The sequence below is a fragment of the Zootoca vivipara genome, chromosome 5, assembly GCF_965207765.1.
Source record: "Zootoca vivipara chromosome 5, rZooViv2.hap1.1, whole genome shotgun sequence".
Lineage (NCBI taxonomy): Eukaryota > Metazoa > Chordata > Lepidosauria > Squamata > Lacertidae > Zootoca > Zootoca vivipara.
In genome coordinates this window covers 10427842-10446502 of record NC_142588.1, presented here as the reverse complement: position 1 = coordinate 10446502, position 18661 = coordinate 10427842, and the positions used below count along the sequence as shown (strand labels likewise).

The window sequence follows — 18661 nt, the reverse complement described above, 5'->3', positions numbered from 1 at the left end:
CGACTTACAAATGTGCGTTCGGAACGCATTAAATTCGTAAGTAGAGGTACCACTGTATTCTAAAAACAGAATTAAATGCGTCTTTGACCTGCAAGATCTGAGGGTTGTATCCAACAAAGTTGTCCTGTTTGCACAAGGACTTCAATCTGTTCTGCAGGGCTGGGGGGAAATATCCAGACCAGATCTGGAAGGCAGGCAGGGGGAAGTAGGGGTTCCATTGCACAAGTTATACCCACAAACATTAGATGAAACGCTGAGCAGTTGGCACAGGATTGCGAAATTTGTGACAACTAATAATGAACAAAGCCTACCAGCCATGTATTGTTGAGCAACTGAAAGGGCACATCTTCCTTGCTTTTTAAAATCGCAGGCAAGCAGCAAAACAATTAATGACTTGGCTGTTCACCACACCCAGTTGGTGGACTCAATCCTTGATGGGTTTTCACTGTCCAAAAACTGAACGCATGTTTCTTTTTAGTGCAAGTAGGGAGAAGCAATTCTCCCAGGCTTCTTTCCAGACCTTAAGTTTCCTACATATACGAGGATATTTGCTCTATGCCAAAATTATAGTATTATTTTAAACAGTGCTTTTTTTCTAAAAAAATGTTTAGGGGTACTCTCATTCTGACTCAAGAAAATCACCATTTTATAGTTCAAATCAGGGAAAATACAGTAAATGGACAAAAGTACAAAGATTCACAAAAATTTTAGGGGTATGCGTACCTCTGCATCTCTCCAGAAAAAAAAGCACTGATTTTAAATACATATACTATTATTAGCCATCTAGGTCCTGAAGAGTGGAGAGACTATTAAAAAAATCCCCACACTAATACAATGCAAAAGAATAAGATACTAACAAATAACGGAACACCTTAAACTTGTTAGCCTGCAAAAAAATCACAAATGAGAATAGCTTCGTTTCTTACAGATTCTCCATGAGTTCACCCTGACGTCGTGCATGGGGACTCCTCTGCAATTCCACAATCTCAGTGTGCAAAGCCATGATCTGATCATCCAAGTAGCCAATATCTCCAGCCTGAAAACGAGAGAGAATTCTATACACTGGGAAGTATCTTGAGGGAGTTTCTCCTCCCACTTTTGATAGGAAAGTATGTGCGTGTGCACACTGATGGTGGCAATTGCTAGGTGGTGGTAAGATTCTGCTCAACTCTGTGTGTGCTTGTGGGCAATCATGTGGTGAGGCAGACTGAAAGCCCTGGTCATTGCCCATTTGGCAGTATTTTCATCTTCCGTACCTGTTCGCACTGCAAGGCCTTTTCTTCCATTTCTTTCCAGGCTTTCAGCATCTTTTCCGAGGCTTAAAGAAACATATTTGTGTTAATTTAAAGCAGCAACGTTCGCTGAAAATAAACAGCCTTTATTTTTTTAAAAAACATGCACATTTTGAAGTGGTGATGCTGATGAATCTCAAAAATCAGACTCCCCCTTTTGAAAAACCTTGGCCAACTTATGACCTCAAGTCTGGACCTGGCTCACAACGGGTTTATCTGCCAGTCACCTGCCAGGCTTGGATGACGACAACTACAAGGCTTTGCTTGTCATCAGCCATTTCTCTCTGCCACTGGCTCCCTCCTACTTTATAAGGCTAAGTATGTTTTGAATAAGGAGGACTAGAAGAGGGCAGGAGGCAAGCTCCCCTGAATTTGGTCTTACTGAACTTTGAAAGATTATAGGAAGTAAAGCAGCATTGCAACCACAGTTGTGGGGTGGGGCATCCTTGTACAGATGGGTGTCCAAAGCAGGATCTATCCTATAGTTAGAGCTGGCTTGCCCATAAGGCACCTGTCTCAAGCAGTGGATGTCCCACCACTTCCACAGCAGAGAGGGAGGCATTCTGACACATAGCACTGCCACTTCTCTTCCATGCTCCCGAGTGAATAAGCCAAGCAGCAACCCTTTGCAGAGCTCCCTGGCTCCCTGGCTCCCATCGAGTTCAGCTCCATCTGGTACGCAGGCTGAAACCCTACCTGTCTCGCCAGAGTGGTGCATGCTCTAGTTATCTCTCGCTTGGACTACTGCAATGCGCTCTACGTGGGGCTGCCTTTGAAGGTGACTCGGAAACTACAACTAATCCAGAATGCGGCAGCTAGATTGGTGACTGGGAGCAGCCGCCGAGACCACATAACACCGGTCCTGAAAGACCTACATTGGCTCCCAGTACGTTTCTGAGCACAATTCAAAGTGTTGGTGCTGACCTTTAAAGCCCTAAACGGCCTCGGTCCAGTATACCTGAAGGAGCGTCTCCACCTCCCTCGCTCTGCCCAGACACTGAGGTCCAGTGCTGAGGGCCTTCTGGCGGTTCCCTTGCTGCGAGAAGCCAAGTTACAGGGAACCAGGCAGAGGGCCTTCTCGGTAGTGGCACCCGCCCTGTGGAACGCCCTCCCACCAGATGTCAAAAAGAAAACCAACTACCAGATCTTTTAATCTTTAAGAAATTAGTGTATTTTAATATTTCTTTTGGAAGCCGCCCAGAGTGGCTGGGGAAACCCAGCCGGATGGACAGGGTATAAATAAATTATTATTATTATTATTATTATTATTATTATTATTATTATTATTCAGTGCTGGGGCGCAGTGGCAGCGGAAGTGGGGAGGGGATCACAGGGGGGCCGGAGGCAGCAATTCCATTTTGCCTTAGGTGGCAAAACGGGACAGACCACCCCTTCTTACTGCTAATGTGGCCCTGAGCACCAGTTCCTCCAAATACTTACATATTCCGTATGTCATCTGATCACTGTATTTCTCCAAGTCAAGGTGGATGCTCTGCTGGAAGAATTTCAGCTTTGCTTTCAGTTGCTGAGATGCGGACACCATGTTGTTTTTCATTTTGGTTAAATTGGCATTGTACCTAAGAAGACTCAGCCTAGACAACCCAAACAAAGCAGGTGTTAGCAGTTGCTTCGTGGTGCGGAGAATTTCTACTGTGTCTGCATGGAGCTTTATGAAGTCCACATCCCGGATGTCAGGTGTGGACAACCTCAGGTGCCCCCCCCCCGGGCCTATCTACACAGCCAGCAGGACTCTCCTAAGGTTACACCTCCTCTTCCCACCCCTTACACTGGCCCTGCTCAGTGCTCTTTCTTGCCCATCACTGGCATGCAACCCCCCAGAAAATGATCCATAAGTGAATATGGGAGTGAGGCTGAAAAAGGGTTGGAGGGGTATTCAAAGCATGAGGTCCTTGTCTGTCTTATTGCTTACTGCTCTGCTTCAGTCCCCCCACAAAATCTTATGCCATCAGGAAGCCACTATAATTCTCTTGTTAATGAAGACTCACCATGCCCTGTATCCCATATGGATTTCACAGAAACAAAGAAGTAAACTCTGCATTTTTAAAAACAAACAAACAAACCAAGCAGTGCTTTTTGGGTAGCCTGAACACACACTTGCCACCCTTTCCCCCCTGATCTCGGTTACTGAATCGCTGGCTTACATTGCAGCTCTTTGCCCCTGGAACAGCCGGCCGTAATCTTCTTTTAGTCCAATGATGTAATGCACAGCTTCAGCCCATATCTTACGAAGCTGCACAATGGGGAGCTGAATTTTGCTCTCTTGCACTGTGTGAGGAAAAAAGGAAGGAAACATAACAGATGAAAACATTAAGATCTGCAATATAAAAAGGTACCAGTGCATTTTTATTAGAGGCAACCCAGAACCAGAACAGTTATAAACAAGAGACATTTTTGAATTGCACTCAAAAAGAACGCCTGAAATCTAACACACCACCATATCAAATGGAATAGTACAGGAAAAACAAAAGATTCAGTTCCTCTGATGATTTCTGCTTGTGCGGATGTCTAGGCAGGTCCCTCCACTGGACTGATCAAACTGCACAATAAAACTGCTGTCGTAATGTTTAAAACTAAGATTGGAGTTTTCCATGGGACTCAAAAAGCAGGAAATTATGGGAAAGCAGGAGTGGGACTCAGCAGTTATGTTGCTCTTCCAGACCCGATTCTTCAAGTACAACGAATAGTTTTAATTGCTACAGAAGACTTTCCATCCGTTTCATACACAAATGGGAATATTCCCTTCTACCCTGAAAAAAGGAATCACTGCATAGTACAGGGAATCTTTGCTCTTCTTGTTTCTAGACTGCCTTCACCGAGGAGAAAACTGCCTGAGGTGCTGCTAGCGCAACCCTCAAAGGTACAAAGGAACAAGAAGACTCTCATCCCACCCACTGAGGGATGGAACAAGAAGGGAAATGACTAGCTAGATTTTGGACCAAAAGAAAAGGCTGGTGGGGCAAGGATGAGGGTAAAACTTGTGCACCTAAATAACAGACCGTGTGATAAAAATGAACAAAAACACGGGAAGTCCAAAAATATACAGCCTAATTGGCTTCTCCTCGTAAGAATGTCTTATTAATGGTCTGGAGTTCCTCATAAAACTTTATCAAGCTAGGTGTGATTAGCTGGATTTCAAACATTGTATCTGGCCATTGAGGCACACAAAAATGTCTACTATAACAATTAATGCTTCAAAAATCCTAACCAAGGAAATACAAGGAACGTCACCTCTGAATACACTACGCCTGCAACTATTATGGGCTGATTTTGTGAAACAACTGGCCATTGTGTTTCCCTTACGGTAATGGGATCATGAAATATATTAGTTACACTGCATCATAGCAGATACAGAACAATTAGTCAACCTAAATAATATTTTTATTACTACTGCTCTGAAAGTTATGTCCCTGCTCATAGCAACTAATCATCAGGTCTGAACTGCAATATACTTACCAATATAATTTACACACTCGGACAGACTCCTGGAAGCAAAGGGGCCTTCATAGATAGTTTTGCTTTTATCAAACAAATAAACCATGTAGCTATCCCAGCCTCTCTGCCAAGGAGAAAAGAGAAACAAACAAGTCAAAAATTCCCACAGAATAAGCAGCTGTAATTCAGAGAACCATGATTGCAAACTTGAGGGGAAAAACAGAGGAGGCCACCCCAGGCACAAGTCAACTGTGCAAAACTATGTGGATTGTGTTAAACTAAATTGTTGTGCAAGCAAAAGTTGCTCCTAGCACAAGAAGACCATCCTTGTTCTCCCCCAGCTCACACGCCCCAGAATACTCCCAAATTTGCTCTGGATGGGAAGATTTAGGGCACACACAGAGGGAAATGGTTCTGCCCCATTAGGAAAATCCATGTGCTGACAGAACTGACTGTAGGCAGGATTCCTGCATTACAAGGAGTTGAACTAGATGGCCTTCAGGGTCCCTTCCAACTCTACAATTCTATGAATCTATGTTGAATATAACTCTTTTAATAGTCAATATATATTTTTTCCTCAACAGAACCAGAAAACTTATGTATGAACTGAAAAAGATACAAGGCGTACATGGGGAAGAGCGGAGGAAAGGAAACAACTGGGTGAGTGGTAGTTGTAAAGAACAGAAACTTCACCCTTAACTGTAGGCAAATAAAAGGCTGGTGCAAATATATTATATATTCCCCGTTTACTGGAATTAAAAAGGGAATCTTACTACGCCATCAATAACACACTGAGAGGCTGGCTTCCGAGGGTCAAGGCAAATTCCCATCTCAAGCAAAAGCTCTTGGTTCCCTGTGCTGATCCCGGTCTCCGACTCAATGCGAGACTGAAGAGAATGGAGACTTTCCTCAGGGAGCAATGAAAAAGACAGGATCTTGGCAGAAGTCATATTTAAGATGTGAACTATCTGAAAAGGAAAGAAAGGCACATATACTCAACCCCAAACCAGCAGTAATTTAGTCAGAGAAAACCAAAAGGAAAACCAATATATTATATACACATACATATAAATGCCTACGTTATACCACTCTAAGCAGAAATCCCTCTAAGCAGAATTCAGGAGTTTGCCTCTACCTAACGTTGCCTCTACCTAACGCGGGTGGCGCTGTGGGTTAAACCACAGAGCCTAGGGCTTGCCGATCAGAAGGTCGGCGGTTCGAATCCCCGCGACGGGGTGAGCTCCCATTGCTCGGTCCCAGCTCCTGCCCACCTAGCAGTTCAAAAGCACATCAAAGTGCAAGTAGATAAATAGGTACTGCTACAGCAGGAAGGAAAACGGCGTTTCCGTGTGCTGTTCTGGTTTGCCAGAAGTGGCTTTGTCATGCTGGCCACATGACCTGAAAGCTGTATGCCGGCTCCCTCGGCCAATAACGTGAGATGAGCGCCACAACCCCAGTCGGTCACAACTGGACCTAATGGTCAGGGGTCCCTTTACCTTTACCTAACGTTGCTAAGAAGTTGATTTTTTAAAAAAATATTATGTAAGCCCCAGTATTAAAATTATTTAAATAATTTCAATATGGCGGCGTGTGCAGATGCAGCGGCTGGTTGCTCCTTAACTCAGAATTTTGCTTTTTTTGTCTTGCCAAAATAGACTTGTTTATAGTCGACAGGATATGTTATCTATTTGGCTACGGAGCGAGTGCTACATAAATTATGAGAGTCTGCAAGAAGATTTTTTGACTTCAAAGAGCCAGGGAAGGAAGAGGCACAGGAGAGACCGTAAACAGAAGAGAGGCTGCAGGGGAGGAAGGCGATTAATGTTGAAGACACCGCATTATAACTTACCACTTCCCAGCATTTTTTATGCGAATGTGAGATCTTTGGTGAATAAGCTGGAGGAGTGGAAATTGTGGATAGCAACTGAGAGAACTGTGAGTGAATGCTGTCTTCTGTTGCTTACAGAAACTTGGCTGACGCCACTTATTCCTGACTCAGCCATAGAACTAACAGGCTATACCAGGCATCCCCAAACTGTGGCCCTCCAGATGTTTTGGCCTACAACTCCCATGATCCCTAGCTAACAGGACCAGTGGTCAGGGATGATGGGAATTGTAGTCCAAAACATCAGGAGGGCTGAAGTTTGGGGATGCCTGGGCTATACAGTGTTCCGTCACGACAGAACAGAGGACTCTGGTAAAAGAAGCGGGGTGGTTTGTGTGCATATGTGAATAACTGCTGGTGCACAAACCACACCGTGATAGTCATTGTTCCCCAACTGTGGAATTTATGATGCTTGTTCCCCAACTGTGGAATTTATGATGCTTAAATGCAGGCCTATATATACCCCCCGAGAATTTACAGCAGTACTGATAACTATAGTATACATTGCGCCTGATGCGAACATCAACGAGGCATTGGGGCTTCTGCACGATGTCGTCAGCAGACAATTATGCAAGTATCCTGAGGCCACATTCATTGTATGCGGGGATTTCGACCAAGCAGATCTGAATGTGGTCCTACCTAAATTCTATCAACATATAAAGTGTGCAACCAGGGGAGAAAGGACTCTGGACAGGCTGTACACAAATGTCAAACAGGCCTATAAGGCTGAACCGTTGGCGCACCTAGGTCAATCTGATCATGTGTCCCCGCTCCTGACTCCTGTATATATTCCACTGAGGAAACGGACTCCAATAATTAAGAGGAGTATAACAATATGGCCGGCTGAAGCATCTAGACAGCTGCAAGACTGCTTTCATGACACAGACTGGGAGGTATTTGCCCAACAGGATGTAGAGACTCAAACTGAGGAAGTGCTGGACTACATCAGGTTCTGCACTGACAATATGACACCGAGGCGCTGGATAAAGATCTACCCAAACAGGAAGCCCTGGATGACGAGGGAGGTCCAGGGGTTGCTAAAGACAAGAAACACTGCTTTCAGGAGTGGAAATAGGTCGCTGTACAGTTTAGCCAGAGCGGACTTAAAGAGAGGTATCCGTGTGGCCAAGGGGGCGTATAGACAGCGGTTGGGGAATCACCTACAGAGTAACAACACTAGGCAGGTGTGGCGAGGTTTACAGGAATTGACGGGGTGTAAATCCAAGGATTCCCTGGCAGACGAGGGAGGGGCATCCCTTGCAGAGGAGCTGAATGTCTTTTTTGCCCGTTTTGAAGCAACAACTGCAGCGACACCTGTGGAGACTTTGCCACCATCACCACAGTCACCATCATTGGTGCAACGGAATGTAGTATTTAATGTGGAAGGAGGAGAGATGAGGAAGGTGTTGAAGGGAATCAACTCAAGGAAGGCCACAGGGCCGGATGCGGTAGCTGGAAGGGTATTAAGAGACTGTGCAGATCAACTAGCAGGAGTTTTCGCTGGGATTTTAAATCGATCCCTAGTCCAGGCTACGGTTCCATCCTGCCTAAAGTCTTCTATTATTGTTCCAATACCAAAAAAATCTAATCCGGAAAATCTGAATGACTTTCGTCCAGTAGCACTCACACCTGTAATCATGAAGTGCTTTGAAAAGCTGGTACGCAATTATGTTATTGCCTGCCTACCAGAGGGACTAGACACATTCCAATTTGCCTATAAAACGAAAAGATCAACAGAGGATGCTGTGGCGATTGCCCTACATGCTGTTCTTGCACATTTGGAGCAGCGGGGGAGCTATGCCAGACTGCTTTTTGTAGATTTCAGCTCGCCATTTAATACCATTCTACCGCAACGTCTGATGTCTAAAACTTGGAGATCTGAGGCTCCCGCCATCACTCTGTGGGTGGATAATGGACTTTCAGTCAGATTGCCCCCAGAGGGTTCGGCTGGGCCCTTACACCTCTCATATGCTTAGGACTAACACAGGAACACCACAGGGATGCATACTCAGTCTGCTCCTTTATACTCTCTACAAGTATGATTGTGTCGCTGCTTACTCTAGTAAAAGGGTTGTCAAATTTGCAGATGACACAACTGTGATCAGGCTCATCTCTGATAAGGAGGGTGAAGCGGACTATAGAGATGAGGTGGAGCAGCTGACAGAGTGGTGCAGAGTTACTAACTTGCTCATAAATACAAAGAAAACAAAGGAGCTCGTGGTGGACGTCAGAAGACAGAAGAACAATGTCCAGCCACTTTTGATTGACAGAATCTGCGTGGAGAGGGTAACAACGTTCAGATTCCTGGGCATTGAATTACAGGAGGATCTGTCCTGGAGTGTCAACACAAGGGGGCTTGTGAAGAAGGCGCAGCAGAGACTGTACTTCTTGAGAATTCTAAGGAAAAACCATCTTCCGCAAAAGCTGCTGCTTGCCTTCTATCACTGTGCCATTGAGAGCGTGCTCACTTATGGGTTATGCGTGTGGTACGGAAGCTGTACTTCCCAGGATAGGATAGGGTTGTGCAGAATTATTAAAACAGCGGAGAGCATTATTGGCTGCTCACTCTCCACCTTAGAACAAATCTTTATCACCAGGTGCCACAAGAAAGCACTAGACATATCAAGAGATCCATCACATCCTGGTCACCGCTTCTTCGAACTCCTGCCATCGGGACAGAGATAAAGAATAATGAAGGCGAGAACGAGCCGTCTCAAGAACAGTTTCTTCCCTAGAGTAATTTCGGCCTTAAATGGAAAGTCTGGACTTTGAAGTCATCTTATTTTTACTTGCCATTTCATATTGTATTGTTTAATTAATGTTTTGTTGTTATTTTAAATTTATGTGGAGTGCCTTATCTGAGTGGATGGAGCAGCCGAGTAATTTCGTTGTTCCCGCAGGGGGGCAATGACAATACAGATTATCTTATCTCATCTCATCTCATCTTATAAAAGTTCGGGTCAACAGTGCCTTCCCCTGAAGACCTAACAGCCTTTCTTCTCCCCCAGCTCCCGCAGGCTTGCTTCTACAAATTGCCACTGGTATTTTCTTTCCTTTAGGCCGGGGTGAGGAACCTTCAACCCATGGACCAAATTTGGCACAGATTCAGGTCCCAATTTGGCTCATTAGGCAGTTTCCCCTCAAACCACACCCACCCACCCTGCACCTAATGTTGTATGTGAAACCAGGCGCGAGGTAGGGAGAGCCATGGCTGGATTGGAGTGCGACAGAGTTTCCTGTGAGGAACTTGACAATGCAACTGAGTGCTGCGGAAAGCAGGCCTGAGGTCACGGCCCACCAGCTGATGGGCAGTGACTCCAAGCCTGCTGATCACCACTAAGTCCTGCGTGATACTTGGAAGTCCTTATTACCATCACCTGATGCCACTGTGATGACAGATGAGTGGCTATATTTGGCCTGCTAGCAGTAGATGAGATAAGGAGGGCTGACCCACTGGCCAGATCGGGTTCCCCACCCCTGGTTAGCCAAAGGAGAGCGTTCTGCCACAGCAGTGCAAAAACTGTGTTACGAGATTTCAGAGAACAAATGAAGGTAGCTTACTAGCTTGTGTAATGGTAATGAATTAAAACAACCTCTTTTTTAATCCGGGCATGCCATATCAGAACTTACCTTCAAACCCAGTATTTGATCCATTAATTGGAAACATCTCAAATTACCAGTTTCTGGGTCTGGACCACCCCCTCTCTGCTGTGGATCCCAATTTAGCATCAGTTGCAGCCAGCTCTCCATCATTTCTACAATTAGACTAAAACAAAAACAAAAGCACAGTAGACAAGGGTTAACAACTGTTAACCATTAACAACTGTTAATACTAGACACTTACTAGTGTAATCATATAATGTACATTATGAACACAAGGATGCCAGAATGGGTAAGAGGGGATAGACATTTGTGTAAGATTAAAAAACCACAGAACACCTCTGACGTGGAAATATTTCCTATACAGAAACCAACAAAATTGGCTAATATGGACATAATATCATCCATGACATTAATCTGGAAAAGAACATCAGATTTGTATCTAGCAATTTTAGTTTTCTTCTTTTCTAAATTCTCTTGCAATTGCCACACTTCTTTTAGAGTTTTTCCACTCTCAGCTTTGCTCCCAAGGTTCATCTGAGTTCCTAGCTACGTTAACAAGGAAGATAGGTATACAAAACGTTTAAATAGACTTAAACCTATCTTTGTTTGCTCATTCACCTATTTACACACAAACAAAACACCCATTAAATTCTGCCAAAACATGAGAGAGAAAACATGGAAGACAGCAGTCAGAGTGGTTAAAGACCTCTGTGGTCAGTTTCTGATTCACTGCAGCCCAGAAAGAAATAAGAGATGCCAGAGAATGAAATACCATCAAAAGCACTACTTGCCTACATAGGGAAGAAAGCTTTGCAAAGTGAGGTTTCCCATGAAGCTATGCTTTAAAAGGGCATCCCTCTTTGTGTGCATAAGTGAGAAAACGTTGTAAAAAGTGTAGGTGTATGTGCAAGAGAGAAAGAGAGAAAGGCAGAAGGAGTTTGTGGTGGTGATGAACTGAAAATAATTAACACTGTTACTTTTACAGTCAAAGAAAAAGCAAATAGTGGGGTTCATAGAATCATAGAATCATAGAGTTGGAAGAGACCACGAGGGCCATCCAGTCCAATCCCCCGCCAAGCAGGAAACACCATCAAAGCATTCTTGACATATGCCTGTCAAGCCTCTGCTTAAAGACCTGCAAAGAAGGAGACTCCACCACACTCCTTGGTAGCAAATTCCACTCCTTGGTAGCAAATTCCTAATGTTTAGGTGGAATCTTCTTTCTTGAAGTTTGAATCCATTGCTCCGTGTCCGCTTCTCTGGAGCAGCAGAAAACAATCTTTCTCCCTCCTTCCTTGTTGTTTTAGTTTCACCCACTGCCAGCATGTGACCCCCAACAAATTCTCTCTGAGGGAATATATCCCTTCAGGGAAGAAAGATTGCACATTCTTACTCCGGAGCAGGCATAGGCAAACTCCGGCCCTCCAGAATTGTACTCCCAAACATCTGGAGAGCCGGAGTTTGCCCATGCCTACTCCAGAGCTTCAAAAGATAACTACCCTTTTAGATGAGGCATGCTACCTGTAAGCAGTACCTTTTTTCTTAAAAAAATGTTTAAGAGTACTCTCATTTTCCTACTCATAATGAAATACTGCCCCTCAATGAGGCCAAACTTAAGATTCACAAAATGTTTAGGGGTATACGTACCCCCGAGTCCCCCAAGAAAAAAGCACTGCTTGTAACTATCACAGAAAAGCAAGCTAGAGTGTATTTGGACCAGAATATACTTTGGTAAAAGATTATACCTTAGAACCTCCACCTGACACTGTATTAAGACAAAAGAGCCACTGAACAGATTTGCACTGCGGTATTCTAGCAATTTAAAGAAAAGCAGGGGATTTAATGTTACCTGCAGAGGCTGTTGGGATTTGGCAGATGAGGACTGAATCTAACTTCCCCAGTCATCTCTTCCCACGCAAAAATGTATTTCGGATCTTTCTTCTTGATTTTATCATGCCTGTAGAAAAACAATGAACGAAGGATTGAAAAATAACTGACCAATCAACACACTGTGAAAGAGATTACAGTAATCCCTTATCTTATGTGGAGGGTTCAGTTCCAAGGGTTACATGTACAAACAAAAATTGTGTATAGCCAAAAGCTTGGAGCTGTCCCGAGGGTGGTCATGTGCTACCAGACAGACACCCATAATTTACTCCCTATGCCTCCGCCCTCTGGTGAGAAAAATGCCCAGCATCCCCTTTCCCTGACCCTCTTACTCAAACTCGGGTTGGGAGAAAACAGCAGCAAGAGTTTTTCCTGCTCTTCCTTATTCTATATTCGTACCTTAGTATAAATGAGATAAGACTCCTCTCTCCCCCCCCCCCAAGTCCTCTGCATTTGCTAGGACCTCCCCAACCTTTTCAAATGGGAGAAATTCATTTTGCTGTCTTTAATCCTCTTCATATCTCAGAGGGAAGAAGATTATGACAGTCACAAAAGAGGCTGACTAGTAAGCCAAGTCAATACGTGTGAATCCCTCACCAGTGATATCCTTGGCTGAATGAATAGGCTACTTGTGACACCCACACAGCCACATTCAACACAGCGCTCATAATTGCTTCCTTGAAGTGGCTATGACCCCAGCATTTTCTAAGGGACACAATATTGCCCGATGAGTGCTTGAATATTGCAGTAATGCTGCAATATTTAGCAGCAGCGACACGAGCTGGTGCAGGTGCATTTAGACCCCCAGCAACTGATCCACAAAACGATAGCCAGGAAAGTCCTTGACTAGCTGAAGGTATTATGCCAGATAAGCGAGAGACTTATTTGGGGAAGGAATATTCACAAGGAAAACCCTTTTCATTTCTTCTTGTCTTCAAGATGGGTGGACTCTTTTTAAGTAGTTCACTTCCGAAAAGAGGGGCTTCCCAGGAATGAGCAACACTGATATGATTTTACTCTGTTAGCTTGTCTCGGGTGGACAGGAAAAGCAAGCATTTGTCTAGTAGCCCTTTAGTTTGAGAAACAAAACTCTTACCAGGTAAAAGGCTGCTGGTTATGTAAAAATGGTCTAAATCCTGCAATGCTCTCAAATACAACAGTTCCAAAGCTCCAGAAGTCTACAGAAGTTGTATATGGCTTATTATCAAAGAGTTCTGGTGCCTTAAAAAAAAAGTAAACAAGATGCAATAACAATGGCAATGAATAATCATTTTTATTATTTAAACCCTGCCCATCTGACTGGGTTGCCCCAGCCACTCCAGGTGGCTTCCAATATAATAGAAAAATACAGTGAGACATCAAACATTAAAAACTCCTAAATACAAAAAACATATGAATAACATTGCAAGTATTTCCCAATAATTCTATAGTTAAGGGATGTAATGTATAATGCATAGAAATAAAAATGGGGGAAGTTTTTGCTTTAAAAGTCTTACCAAATACTGTAATGTCCCAACAAAAGATGTGCATAAGCTTCCTTGATCCAGATCCTTGGCATATCCCAAGTCTATTATTTTGTGAATTATCTGGAAATGAAATCAAATACAGTATATTTATCATTTATGCTACTTGACCTTTCTGCTGCTTTCAACATCAAATCAAACATCTTCACCCATGTCAGTTTTAGGAGCTCTGCAATTTGCTCAGTTAAATTAAATTAATTAACAAAATGCCTTAACCACTTTTCAACTACTGGTACCAAAGTGGCATACAGACCCATTTTCTTGTCTCCCCATCCTTCATGTTTCTTTACAAACTTCTTTGTCCCTCTTACTTCTCCTCTAAGTTTTTGGCTCTTTCCTTTCCTCTCCACACTTTAGGAAATTCTACCATGGCCCTAAGCACCCTCAAGAATGCCAAGCCATCTCTTTTTAATTTCCCTTACTTTTAATTTTGCCAGCTGTCTTTTGACATCTGAATATCACCTTAAACTTTGTGTGACAGAATCACAATTCTCACCCAAATCTTCTTAGGTACTTTATTCTGTTTTACTGGTGTTTGTTAAACTAACCCTGCAGCTTAAGGCTCATATTTCTCTCTCTCTTTGGTTTTTAAGAACAGGTTCATATTTGATTCCTTTTTTTCCTTGCTTCTCACAGTGAATCTGTCATTAAAGCCAACACCCACTGACTATGGAAAACTCACCCATGCCTAGATACCCATAGCACAAAGACTTCACATTTACTGGTACTAAATATATTTACAGGGAAGGGAATTTGTGTTTTTACAATTCATGTCATTTCTTTTATACTGTAATCTTTTAATTTGTTTTTTCCCCCATCTCCATGCTGACTTCTGATCTTCCATGAAGTCTACAGCCAGAACTGTCTCATTATTTGCTTTAGCAGAACTCAATGACTTAAACTAATAGTCATTATCCATACTACTCTTGCCCCAGAATCTCACCAGCCTGAAATCATCATTGAACTGCAATCTGGTGCCTAGCTCAATTTATTCAGTTTTAAACATAATCCTCCCTTGTATTGGATTGCATCAATTAAGAGCAATAAACAACTTCCTTCCTTCCTTCCCTCCTCCACACAGGCAAGGCAGGGAACAGCCATACACCACCCCCTCAACAATCTGATTCAACTGCCGCAGAGGGCTGTAGCAGCACATAACCCCAGAGAATTGTACAAAGTGAAACAAATGGCATTGCAGTAGGAAGATGAGGAACCTACCAGGACTACTAGCACTAGGAAAATTTGAAAATTTGCTCCCCACAAAGATGACAGTCAAGAGACTATGTTCACATGTACCCAGTGGTGCGGAAGCTGGCTCAAGGTGCAATGCCAAGTGGTTATCCATACTACTCTTGCCCCAGAATCTCACCAACCTGAAATCATCGTTCAACTGTAATCTGGTACCTAGCTCAATTTATTCAGTTTTAAACATAATCCTCCCTTGTATTGGATTGCATCAATTAAGATCAATAAACAACTTCCTTCCTTCCTTCCTTCCCTCCCTCAAGGTGCAATGCCAAGTGATGGGGAAGCATGAACTAATCCAGCCCATAGGGCAAGGCCAACCTCACAGGCGTTCCCACCTGATTAGCACACTCCCATTGAGGTGCCAATCTGGGGAGAAAGGGGGGGGATCAGATCACAGGAAAGCACTTCCCTCATTGTGCCTGTGTGTAGAAAGCCAAAGTGTGAGTAAATTCCATCTGATTCACCTCAAGGAGAACTTTACTATAACTTATCTGGCGCAGCCTAAGCAGAGTGCAGGGAGTTCTGCAGCAGACACCTCAGATCTCCCAACTCTTTTGTTTCTATCCTTGAGGTTCCCCAGTAGAACTGGTACTCACTTCAACTTCTTAGCCCATTCCCTCCTCTGCAGAAGAGGGTCAAAACGAATCAAGGTGGTCCCAATAGTCCCAGCAAATAATCGGGCCCTGCCTCTCAGTAGTTTGCTTCAAACTCCACCCCCTCCGCAACACGACAGCTGAATAATCACTAAGTAGACCCATAGCAGAGTTATCCCTTTATCCTCCACATCACTGACACTACTAAAGGATTCCAGTCAGAATATTGAAACTGTACACCAGATTTTGCCGCTGGTGGCTGAAAAACACCACGGTAGGCCACAGATGCACTTCTTATTGCATCCAAGCAAAATTAACCTGATAGAATACTTCTAGATAATCCGCTCAGATCATCCAAGGTGTGTCACTTACTTTTCCACCTTCTTCCTGAAGAACAATATTCTCAGGTTTTAGGTCCCTGTGTATTATTCTGTTTTCATGCAAGTACTGGATACCATAACCTAGAAGTCCAATATGTTTTTTGGGGGGAGGGGGAAAATGTTAAGGAGAAAAATACCTTTTAGAGAAATTTACATTCAGTCTTTCTTTGACTATCTATGAAGTATATAAACAGCAGAACATAGATGGAGGTACAGGAGGATGAAATTACTCTAGCCGAGAGTGGTTTTCAGTTCTACTCCAACTACCAGCCAGCTTTGAACACACCACATTACAAGGGTTCTAGTAGTAGTGGATCATATAGATTATTTGTATTTCTGTGCTGCAACTGTCTTACATGTGAATTAGATTCTTGTTGCTAGTTTTTTTTGGGGGGGAGGCATTAAATGAATCCTCAGGATAAGAAATGGATTTTAATGCAATTTTAGCCCTCCTTACACACTAGCCACACCAAAGAGTTCCACATGTAGAATGTGCAGTGGGGTTCCATTACCCTGGCCCCCCAATATATGTGTTGTACATAGGTTTCTGAGTAGAGGCATCTATATGCAATGCAGGGCTGTCAGGGAATGGCAGGACAGGGAGCTACATGACATAGATATCAGGGCCAACAGTGTTATATTAATTCTTATTCTGTGAACTGCATTGAGAGTGCTGCTTAACACTGAAAGGCAGTATTACAAAATCCAAATGCCTAATGCAGGGGACTCTGAACAACATCACAGGCTGGGTGATTTTAGCACGCCACTCTTCACATTTTGAGCACCCCACATTTGTTAATATTCTGCACAATTTTAATCACTGCTGTATTCCTATTCTCCTGCATTTTGTGGCTTAGCTCTAAATTTTGAGTTGTTTCAATATGGTGTTTATTATACTGTAATGTTTTTATATGAACTACATTTTTGTCATATTTTTCTTCTTTAAGTTCTTTGTTGTTGTTTCAGTTTTCTATACACTGCTTAGAGATTTGTTTATATATTAAGTGGTATACAAATAGTGTAAACAAAACAAAACAACACAACACAACAAAACAAAACATATACAGTGCTTATGTGAGTTATAATGTGTATGGAGGTTTTTGGAGGTGGAAATGTTGTTATTCTAGTGGCAATGTCAAATTTCTCCTGTTTTGAACAGAATGGCAATCTCCCTAAAATATCAGGTTGAATCAGCCTTATTATTTGTTATATTTATTAGAAACTCCCCACCCTGAAAAGTGAAAGCAACTTAGAGAAATTAGCATTAAAAACAAGGATAAAACATCCTAAAATATGTACGTAATACAGAAAAACAGACCCAGCTGAACCCCACCCCACTAAAAGATGAGCAGAAAATTAAGATCCAAAGGCCCAGGTGAATGGGAACGCTTTTGGCTGGTCCCTACAAATAGCGATTGCCCCAGGCATCACTCCCTGGAGACAACATGTCATTAACAGAGAACACTGGTTCTCATATCACCACCCTCTGTGCCTCTCTCAGAAAAGGCACATGGAGAAGAACCTCAGATGATGAGTGCAGAGTCCGGCTTCATGTGGGGAGAGGCAGTCCTTGATGTCCTGGGGTTCCGACCGGCAAAAGGCTTTATAGGTCAAAACCAGCACTTTGAATCGGGCTCGGAAACTGGCAGCCAATGCAACCATGCTAGGATTGGTGTTATGTGCTCAAACCATTCCACCCGGGTGAACAACCTGGCCAATTGTGCACCAGCTGCAGTTTCCAATTTGCCTTCAAAGGCAGCTTTATTATGTATAATGCATTGCAGTAAACAGCAAACCTTGAGGTCAAGTGTCCTCAGCAGTGTGGAGGAATTTTTTTCCCATCTTAGGCTAGTAAAGCAGCTGTACTCTGTCCCAGACAGTTAAAGTCTGGTAAGATTGATATATGCTCAGGTTAACATCCCAGTTAGGCTACTGCAACAAGTGAGTTAGGCATGTTTAGGGAGTACCAGACCTCGATGGATGAAACAGGAAGTCTAGTCATCTTGGTTTCTTTATTCTACTCAGGGAGGAGCACAGAGAATGACTGGGCAGTATGTACCAATACATAATAAGGAAGAAAGTCTGGTTTGTTGTTACATGTGAATGTGGTCAATGACAGAACAATATAGTCAGGGGTATCATGTCTGAATCCTAAACTGAGATCAGAATCTAAGGCCAAAATCTGTTTTCATTTTAGAATTCATATTTCTAGACATCATTTGAAAGGGCATGGCCTGCATTTCCTGAATTGCCAAAATGGAAGGAGTGTTGGGGCAGACGTTAAAAGGAAAGCTCTCTCTGTCCCTCCTAATGACGGCCAGGTTCTACTTCCATCATTTGGTGTGCCTCCTCCAGTTCAATATGCACCATCATTCTAACTGGTGACCAATGTTTTTTCGATTTATTGAATCCAAAATAATTTTACATTCAAACAGTGCTATCGGAATCAATTAGGCAAGAAAGGTCATATGAGATCATGAGTACTTTGAGGTTTTTTTCAATCAAGTGGTATATAAATTTTATGATATAAAATAAACAAATAAATGCTAAAATTAAAGTGCATCATAAGTTTCAAGGCAAAATGAGCAGCCTGAGAACCACAATTGCAAATGCACAAAAGGGAACAGTTGACTTACCAATGTCGCTAAGAAGAGAAAGTATTTGACTCTCTTTAAGGCCGCAGCAATTTTCTGGTAAGTTCAACAGCTACAAGGAAGGGTAAAAGGTTGACATTTGAAATGTCACAAATAACAATATTCTGTAGATCCCGAGCCATAAGGTGGCTAGATTGGCCTCT

The 18661-nt window shown here is 43.0% G+C and overlaps 1 protein-coding gene across 1 annotated transcript in view; it reads right to left on the bottom strand.

Moving 5' to 3' along the window:
• CHUK (component of inhibitor of nuclear factor kappa B kinase complex) overlaps positions 1 to 18661 on the bottom strand; it is a 31766-nt gene that overhangs the window by 9391 nt on the left and 3714 nt on the right. The window contains exons 4-15 of the mRNA XM_035137714.3: positions 18501 to 18570; positions 15857 to 15945; positions 13617 to 13706; positions 13217 to 13341; positions 12083 to 12190; positions 10261 to 10396; positions 5519 to 5713; positions 4767 to 4869; positions 3455 to 3578; positions 2733 to 2884; positions 1257 to 1318; positions 927 to 1036 (exon numbers count right to left, since the gene is read on the bottom strand). Of these exons, the coding sequence (XP_034993605.1) occupies positions 927 to 1036; positions 1257 to 1318; positions 2733 to 2884; positions 3455 to 3578; positions 4767 to 4869; positions 5519 to 5713; positions 10261 to 10396; positions 12083 to 12190; positions 13217 to 13341; positions 13617 to 13706; positions 15857 to 15945; positions 18501 to 18570 (1364 nt within the window). The remainder of the gene's footprint in view (positions 1 to 926; positions 1037 to 1256; positions 1319 to 2732; positions 2885 to 3454; positions 3579 to 4766; positions 4870 to 5518; positions 5714 to 10260; positions 10397 to 12082; positions 12191 to 13216; positions 13342 to 13616; positions 13707 to 15856; positions 15946 to 18500; positions 18571 to 18661) is intronic.